Source organism: Phoenix dactylifera, unplaced genomic scaffold (assembly GCF_009389715.1).
Source record: "Phoenix dactylifera cultivar Barhee BC4 unplaced genomic scaffold, palm_55x_up_171113_PBpolish2nd_filt_p 002269F, whole genome shotgun sequence".
NCBI classification, from domain to species: domain Eukaryota; kingdom Viridiplantae; phylum Streptophyta; class Magnoliopsida; order Arecales; family Arecaceae; genus Phoenix; species Phoenix dactylifera.
Window position 1 is genome coordinate 30122 of NW_024069521.1, and position 9803 is coordinate 39924.

At 40.0% G+C, this 9803-nt stretch overlaps 1 protein-coding gene across 1 annotated transcript; it reads left to right on the plus strand.

The window, feature by feature from the left end:
• Window positions 1-2629: 2629 nt before the first annotated feature.
• Window positions 2630-3172, plus strand: LOC120109490. The gene has a single exon (XM_039123242.1). The coding sequence runs from the start codon at window positions 2630-2632 to the stop codon at window positions 3170-3172; it is 543 nt and encodes a 180-aa protein (XP_038979170.1).
• Window positions 3173-9803: the final 6631 nt, after the last annotated feature.

The following is a 9803-nucleotide window of genomic DNA, read 5'->3' on the forward strand; positions in this document are numbered from 1 at the left end:
AGCACCTGCACTATCACTTCAGTGTCCCTACACCGTGGACTTAAGTCTCGTCCATCCAGAAGAAAAGTGATCTGTGCACTGATCGGATCAATCACCGTCCTCGTGATGATCCATTGATCAAGAGCATTTAGAATTAATCACCAATGATATATGGCTCAAATTCTCAACTCTTGAGAATATGCATCATCATCTTATTAATTCCTTGGACGATTCATAGACACATAAATAATATGAATGAAAAGATGCCTTCTATTTATTCATTAATAAATAGTCAAGTACAAAATTATGTTCTAGAATTAACAATGTGTCAGCCAGATTGGCTTCTAGGGCATACATCTAACAAAATATAATCGTGATTCCTGCGAAAGTGAGTTAATTTCTCTTTTATTTTGCTCGAGGACTAGCAAAATGTAGGTTTGGGGTGTGATAAGTGCTAAATAATATACAAATTTATCTATTTTACATAGCACTTATTATTATTGTTATGCACATATTTTAAATATTAATAGAAGAAAATGTGTTTTCCCTCGTCATTGTATTTTAATAAATTATTAGAGGTAATTCAAGTTTGATTTAATTTTTTTATATTAATTTAGTCTAATGTGTGTGCAGGTCGAGTCATCCCGTCACGAATTAGTCCCAATCTGTTCCATGTGTGGACTACTTTCTCCCACATGTGCATGAAGCTATCCATTTCTTTGTCCACGTCATATTTTCCGTGTGCACCAAGCTTCCCAACCTAGCAAACAGAGGCCTCTCCTATTTTCTCCATGTGTCCAAACTTCCTCTATTTTAGATTCAGGACCAAGCCCTTCCAACCTACTCGAGTGGACCCCAACCACTTTTCAAAACAAATAAAAAAATAATAAAAAACAAAAAATAAAAATAATATAAATATATAATAACTCTCACGCATTCATCTCCCCACTCTCTTCCCCTCCCTGTTTTGGAAGATCCCGCGTTGATTCCCCTCCTCATTCCTTCCCCGCACGATCGAAGGATTTCCTCTGCCCCAGCATCGCCGTCTTCTCCTAATTCTCCTAATTGCTCCCTTCCGTTTATAGCCCGCAGCATCCCAGACCGGCCGCTCGTCCCAGCCCGTTCACTGTTCATCTTCTTCCTCCCGCAGTGGATCACGGCGAGAATCGAGTCGCCACCCGTCGATTCTCCCGTTCTAGCTCCTCCGCCATCAACCGCATGCGGCATCTCCTCTTCCGAATTTTCAGCTCCATGCCGTGACAGCTCCTCCCAAGCATCGCGCCCTAGCCGCTCGTGAAATCAGCAGACCTTCCGCATCAGCCCTCTTCCTTTTCTCCCGCAATGCAATTCTTCCAGCATCCACGGATCTCGCCCAGCATTCACCATGTTCGCGATCAGTATTCCCAGATTTCTTCCCAACTCCTCCAATCCGGTGGCAGCTAGCTGCATTAATCCGGCCCATTCAACTCAGCGTCCACAGATCATGCTTTAATCCCGACATCCAGCCATTCGCCGTCCGCGATCTGCCCTCCGGCATCACGCCCCGGAATCAGGCCCGTGACCTCTTCTCCCTTCCCGAAAGAGCACTCCAAACGAGTATAAAGAGAGGAGGTTAGCCATCGGCAGAGGGGGGCGGGGTGGAGGAAAGAAACAGGGGAACCCCTGTTTCGGTGAAGAAAAAGAAGAGATAGCGAGAGGGAACCAGAGAAAGAAATAAAAAAAAAGAGAGAGAGGGGGGAAAGAGAATATTTTGTGATATTTTGGGAATAATGGGAGGGGAAGGCTTTCATTTGAAGATGGGAGGTCGTCCGGAAGCCATGCTCGGCTAAACGTCTAGTCTAGGGCTGGATGAAGCCCTAGCAATGTTACAGGGCATTGTAGTTCTTATTTTTTTTATTATTTTGGAGCTTGTTTAAGTTTCTTATTATCAATGAAAAATTCTTTTATGATGTTTAAACTTTGAGCATGCTATTTATTATTCATGTTTACTAAAGTAGTCTAAGATGATCCATGCCTAGGAAGATGAGGTGTACTGCACCCTAGGTTAGCATAATTAGGTAGACACTTCTTGCTATACCGAAGATGGATTTTCTTAAAACTCTTTATGCTTTTATTTTAAAAGGCTTGTAGCCAATATTGCATGCCTCTCCAAAAGATAAAAAAATAAAGAATACAAACCCTGATGCAATGCTATGTGGTGGACTCCAAACCCTAGATCCATTTATTCTGATAAATTCTAATTCGCACTCATAGTTTAATTTAGTTAAATCAAGTTAGCAAATTCTTCTTCATGATTTATTTTTAAAAGAAAAATAATTTATTCTACAATCCCTGTGGACCGACACCCGTAATCGCTATCCTATAGGGTACGTGCTATTGCGTGGTTATTTTGAAATTGAAAATAACCGATCACTTATTATTGGCATGTTGCTATCTGATAGACATAGATCAGGATGCCTCCACGTCAGACGAGAAAGACTACTCGCAGAGCTACTAATAAGGCACCCAACCCGCAAAATGACAGCATGCCCCAACAAGTTGGTAACACCACTCAGCAGGAGAGAGTCGTTAATCCTACTAGTGATACTCAATAGGACAACAAGAACCGGGCCTAGGCCAGGTTATGCAGACCATAGTGGGCCTTATGTAGATGCAACAGCAGGTGCAACAGCAGTTGCTCCAACAACAAGCGCAGTTGCCCCAGACACAACCACAGCAAGGACGAGAGGAACAGTGTAAACAGCGTAGCAGTATAGCTGAATTTAAGAGGCTGGCTCCTCCAGCTTTCAAGGGGACTACAGAATCGTTGGAAGCAGACAATTGGCTTACAGAGATGGAAAGAGCATTTGCTATCTTGAGATGCCAGGATAATGAAAAGATTTTGTTTGCATCATACATGATGCAAGGTGAGGCATTCAACTGGTGGCCGATGTTGGAACATAAATATGAGCAGGATAGGGAGCCACTCACTTGGGAAAAATTTCGAGGAGCATTTTATGATAAGTATTTTCCTTGGAGTGTAAGGACGCAAAAAGAGCAGGAGTTTATTCATCTAAAGCAAAGGAATATGACTGTTGCAGAATACGAGACTAAATTTACCGAGCTAGCCAAATTTGTTCCAAAGTTAGTCGAGGATAAGCTAGATCGATCGCATAAATTTGAGATGGGACTAAAGACTGAAATTAGAAAATAAGTGGTACCTTATGAATTGACTACCTATGCAGCTGTGGTAAATAAGGCTTTAATAATTGAAAGGGAAGTTAATGATGAATGGTTGGAAAGGAAAAGAATCAAAAGAAGAGGAACAGATCGAATGAATTTCAGGGGCAGAGCAATGAAAATGCCGAAAGTTCAAACAAGAAATCCACGAGTGACAACCTTAAGCAGATGAATATCAATAATGTTCCAGATGTTGGTAAGGCTCATGCTGACAAGGATTGCCATTGGAACACCGGTGCCTGTTTTAGATTGTGGTAGATAGGTCATAAATTGCAGACTGCCCACAAAGAAACGAGAATAGATCTACTCAGGCAATGGAAGGAAGCCAGGGGCCAAAGACTCAAGAAAGAGTATTTGCACTTACACAGCAAGATGCACAGGCTTCTGATGTGTTGACGACAGGTATTAATCTAGTTCCAATATTTATTTCTATTTATTGTCTAACCATACCCACTGCTCTTTGTTAGACAACTCATTATACTGCTAGAAAAGATTAAATAGTTACATATCATTTTTGATTAGTTGTCAAAAGAAGAATATGAACTTTTAAATTTTGAAAGTGTTCACACGGATTACGACATAATAATGAATGTACCAATAAGCAAGTAATTCTAGAAAAAAAAAATCTAGACTTGACATGGGTATGTTGAGGTTTAAATCAGTGTGTGCAGAGGAAGTATGGTGAATGGAATTATTTGACATTGGTCAGACAAGATGACTTTGATTTGAAAATGTTAATGACTTGATTTGAAAGAAGTATTTCCTACTCTTGAATTGCATGTACGAAATTTCGTGGACGAAATTTTTTTAGGAGGGAGAATGTGAGACCCTGGAACTGGGCTCGGTCCATTTGACGCGCTCAGTCCCCAAACCTTGGCCTCATGTGCAACGCACGTGAGGCAACGGGATGGAATTCCTTCCATCCCGAAGAAGAAGGAAGCCTTGTTTTTAGGGCTTCCTCTCCTTCTCTTGAGGCCACCGAGGAGAGCCGCCACCCAAGAAGAGGGAGAAGGGGGGATCCTTCTTCCTTGGCTGTGATAAGTGCTAAATAATGTATAAATTAATATCTATTCATAGCACTTATCATTATTTTAATTCACATATTTTGTAAATTCAACTAAAAAATGTATTACCTTCACCAGTGCATTTTAATGAATTATCAAAGATAATTCAAGTTTGATTTGATTATTTATTGATTAAGTTTAATGTATGCAGGTCAAGTCAAGCTCAATTAGGTAAAACCTAAACGGACACTACATCATTTCACAATTTTATATTTTCAGAGTCGACTCCAATAACTCTTTTCCAAAACCCAGTGCTTCCTATTATTCCTGACTCTTCATACGTTCACCTAAATTTCTCCTCACTCATTCCAGCTCTTTTTCCACATGATCCTATTTTAATAAAATCCCTTCAATTATTTGTTTCGCATATCTCAAAGTATATCAATCTAGTTGCACGGGATCCCAAAGCTTCAACCAATCCGAGTCCCTTTCTAGAGCCTGTTCAAAGAACAAAGCCGTATCACTCTCCCGAACCAAATCCAACACTCGGCCAAACTATTCCTATCAGAATAGAGCTCCATCGTCCAAGCCAATCGATCCCTCCAAGTACACACGGATTCATAAACCATCCTCGTTTAACCCATCCGAACAACTCCTTCATCCAATCGGGATCAACTCCAATTTTCTCCCGAGTTAATCACATCCTAAAAGGCATCATTCCAAGCTGATTAAATCTCCTCCCAGCATTTCGCACATTCCACATGGCCGTCCGTTTCTCCCGTGCATCTCCGCGTTTGCTCTTTATCCTTATCCCCACGGCTATCCAGGATTCAACGTTATCACGGATCCGAGCCATAACCCCTTTGAGATCACTTCATATCCAGCTCCCAGCCGAATTCCATCAGCCTTCATCCCATCCGCGTTCAAAGCCTCTACTCATCTCACGATTCCATCCCAGCTTATCCCAACTGGATTCCCAACTCTCATCCTCATCTGGATTATCTCCCAGCCGAGATCCTCTCAATCCAACGCCCGAGCTGCCGAATCCCATGGATCACCTCCCTTGTTTTAGTTTCAAAATAGAGCCAATCTCCATGGCATAGCTTCCGATCTATCTTCCCAGATTTCACGGAAATAGAACAGAGCAAGGGAGCTTGAACTCTAGCATTTACGGGATAAACTCGCATCCAGATGGCATAAGGTGTTAGGCATAAGGTGTTAGGCATCAAGGACTCCCTACGGATCTATGCTCGAATTCATCATTGCAAGCCCGTTGACCTTTGACAATAGGTAGCCCTTTTCGATGTACCTGACTAAATTCGCTTCTTTTTTTTTAATAGCGAATTAGATAGGTATGATTCATCAGGACTCAAGATTGCTACCAGACTTAACAACATCATGTTAACCTAACCCTTAGAAGTGCAGGCCTTACGTGTTGTGAAATTTCAAAGTACAAAAATTATCTTACAACTCGCTAAAAGAATTTTTAATGAAAAGAACTCAAATTGACTTATTCCTGACTAATCATTGGGCTTTTTAGATTTTTATTATACTTTTCGTGATTATCATTTCAGCACTAAGGCATAGAAATTAGATTTTTTTTTTTGAAATTCACTTTTTTTTTGAAATTCACTTAAAAATGTGAAAATTCGAAAAATTTCTTCAAAAATTCGAATCCTATACCCCCCAACCTAGATCAGACATTGTCCTCAATGTTTTTTTTTTGAATATTATATTATTATTTTATTGTTTTATATATTTTTTTATTTTGGACGAAAATATGATGCATATGGAGGATAGAAGCATTTTACCGTAGTTGCATCAGTAATATGAGGGATCCTATTAAGAAAATAAAAAAAATGCGACAAGAAAATATGCAAAAATAACCTACGAGAATTGGGTTGCCTCCCAACAAGCGCTAAGTTTAACGTCTTCAGCCAGACGCAGTGCATCCTTATCAAATCATACCGGGTTCATGCGGGGTTCTCCAAGGAAGAAAATTTGTGGAAGACTGATTGTTGGGCAGGAAGTTGACTGCTTCTATGGCCTTGTCTATATCAAAGTCAAAATGGGCCAAGTATGTTTTCAGAGGGTTATCTGCCAAAATATAGGGAAAGGTTTCTTCTACAAGATCGTCCTTTTGTCTATTAGGAAGCACTTAACATCCTTTGCAGGTTGATCAGAGGCATGAAATATATTTAACTTGACCTTCATATTTCCAAAGGATATATTCATCACCCCAGTTCTACAATTTATACTCGCATTGGCTGTAGCTAAAAAGGGGCGCCCAAGGATCACGGGGATTTGTTTCTTAGGATTAGGCTCATGTTCCATATCAAGGACGATAAAATCTACTGGAAAATAGAATTTGTCTACCTTGACAAGAACATCTTCAATTATTCCTCGTGGTATTTTTACAGATCGATCAGCCAACTGAAGGGATACCGAGGTTGGTTTTAACTCACCTAACCCAAGTTTCTCATAAACTGAGTAAGGTAAAAGATTAACACTTGCCCCTAGATCTAAGAGTGCTCGATCAATGAAATTATTTCCTAAGACACAGGAGATGGTGGGAGCACCAGGATCTTTGAATTTCGGTGGGGTGTTGTGTTGGAGAATAGAACTCACTTGCTCAGTTAGGAAGACTTTTTTAGGCACATGTGTCCTAGATTTTTGCTTTTGGGTACGAAGGTCTTTGAGAAATTTGGCATAGGAGGGAACTTGTCTAATAGCATCAAGAAGCGGGAGGTTGATTTTGACTGTTTGAAAACCTCCATCATCTCCTCTAGTGAAGTTTCCTTTTTGCCAAAGGGAGAGGGTGAATTAAGAGCTTCAGGAAATGGGCCTTTGGATATGAGTTTTGGCAGAAGGTGGACTAGATGAAGAAGAAGAAGAAGGTTTTAGATTTTCATTTGACACATTTCTATCCTCTTCTTTACCTTCCTTATTGTTATCCTCCCCAATCTTATTGTCTACTACACGTCCACTCCTTAGGGTAGTCAAAGCATTGGCTTGTTCATGATGAATTGTATTTAGTTGATTTTCTTGAGCCATGTATTGTCCCCTAGGATTACTCACTGGTTGGCTTGGAAGCTTTCCTTCCTCTCGCTTGTTCAGTGCATTAGCTAGTTGCCCCATTTGGGATTCTAGCTTGGCGATAGATTGTGTGTGAGAGTGCACCAATTGTGTAATGGTTTCCAAACCTTGAAGGGAGGTCAACACTTTCTCCTCAAAGGCTGTGTTTCTATGGGGTGGAGGAGGAGTGTGTTGAAATTGAGTCGAAGGACTGTAGGGATTAATATTCTGGAATGATTGAAAGTTTTGGGAATAAGGTTGGGAAGTATTGGGAGTCTGCTGCTTCCAAGAAAAATTTGGATGGTTGCGCCATCCCGAGTTATAAGTGTTAGAATATGGATCATTACCCGGTCTAGGCTGTGTTTGAGCAGCGTTGACTTGTTCTTGCACAAATTCAGGGAATTGAGCTGCCGAAGGGCATTCATGAATAGGGTGAGACGGGCTAGAACAAAGAGCACAGATGTTGCCCAAGGTGACAAGCCAAGAGGGGGGGTGAATTGGTTTCTTTTAATTTTAACTATCTTACTTGTGTTAAATGAAGAGTTAGTAAACTTAAACAAATCACAATACAAACAACAAGAAGTATAGCGGTTCGGTGCTCTCCTTAGCACCTACGTCCACTCCCCAAGCAACCCCTTGGGAATTCACTATAATCCCACGGATTACAGTTGGATTGTTTTCCGGGCTCACAATCCAAAAATCTTTACACTTTGATTTTTCGGGTCACCAAAAACCTATGTTGGTTTTACGGGCTCACCAACGAACCTATGTTGGTTTTACAGGCTCACCAACGAACCTTTACAATTGGTTTTCCGGGTTCACCAATCAACATATTCCGTTGGTTTTGCGGGCTAACCAACCAACCTTTACAAATAGTTTAATAAACAAAAGAAGAAGATTTAAACTCCTAGATGAGCAAATATAACAATATAATCTACAAAGAAGAGTTTAGAGAATATTTATCGCTTGATGTGACTTCTCTCTTCTTTGTCAAGGATGCTTCACTCTTCAAGGGTGGATGGAGCTCTTGATGACTCTTTGAATCTGCTCAACCACTTTCTTTTGACTCTTGAATGAAGCACTTGGATGAAGAAGATTAGGGCACTTTCTCTTTCTTGTGTACTCTTTGATATTCTTTGGAAAGGATGTTCTATCTGATGAATAGTGCCACTTTAAATAGTTTTCTTCATCCATTGGACAAGCCCCAATGGTTAGAATTCAAAAACTAGCCGTTACTCACTGTTGGAAGGACAAAAAGTAATTCTGCAGAACTAGCCGTTATGCTTCTGCCCGTGTTTGGGTCGGCTCAACCTGTCCTTGGGTCGACCCAACTTTCACTTGGGTCGACTCAAACATTCCTTGGGTCGACCCTCTCAGAAACACAGAAACTTGCAATTCAGCCTTCCTTCACTTGGGTCGACCCAACCTTTCTTTGGGTCGACTCAAGGTTCAGTTGGGTCGACTCAACTTCTTCTTGGGTCGACCCTAACAGGGTTTCCAGAGAACCTTTTCTGTCATCTGTTCTGTCTTGCCTTTGGGTCGACCCACTCAGAGTTTGCGTCGACTCAAGCTTGGGTTGACTCAATTTCATCTTGGGTCGACCCTCTCAGTATTTCCAGAGAACCTTTTCTGAGTTGTTTGAGAAGCTTGATGTTTGGGTCGACTCATGCTTTCCTTGGGTCGACCCAACTTACTGTTCATCTATGCCATTTTTGCAGAAGTGTGCCAAATGCTTTTCTGATGTACCGGGGTCGACCCAATCATCCTTTGGGTCGACTCAATCCACACTTTGCTGCATCTCAAGGTTAGATTCATTCATATAAACAATGAAATGTATCTTTATCAATTTATACAAATATACTGAGAGTAACAGACTTATAAATGAAGTATCGATTTAACTTATAACATACTCTTGATAATTGCTTGTTAATCATCAAAATAACACTATCATCCTCAATCTCCCCCTTTTTGATGATTACAAAATAAAGAGTATGAGCCTATTGATACTTATCTTAAAATTAGTTTTAAAAGGGCTTAACTTGCTGAAATTCAGCTTTTCAAAATATAAGAGTGAAGTCTCCCCCTATATCATTCAAATGTTGCCAATTTGACTTTTTGAATTGCTCCCCCTTCATTTATAATTCATTAAAGATGAAACTCCAAAAATTTGAGATAAAATATGAGTTTCAGGTTATGTATCGAGATGTGAAAGGTACGTGCCAAATTCTGAAATTCTATGTGCAAAATTCTGAGATTTGATAGAAATTTTTGATTTGATCATTTTCATTGTTACAAATTGCTCTCCCTTAAATGTATATGTTTTCCTATATGATTTTCAATTTGTTTTACAAGTAATTTCTCTTTTCTTACACAATTTCTTATTTCTCCTTGTTATTTCTCTTTCTTTATTTCAACTTCTTATTACTCTTTCTTTACTTCTCCCCCTTTTTGTTATCATCAAATAGGTGCATGGGAAAAGACACAATAAATAATAAATATTCAAACTTCATTGATCAAAATAGGAAC

Excerpts from the sequence above, each read along its gene's own strand:
- LOC120109490 (XM_039123242.1), top strand. The coding sequence starts at position 2,630 with ATGCAACAGCAGGTGCAACAGCAGTTGCTCCAACAACAAGCGCAGTTG.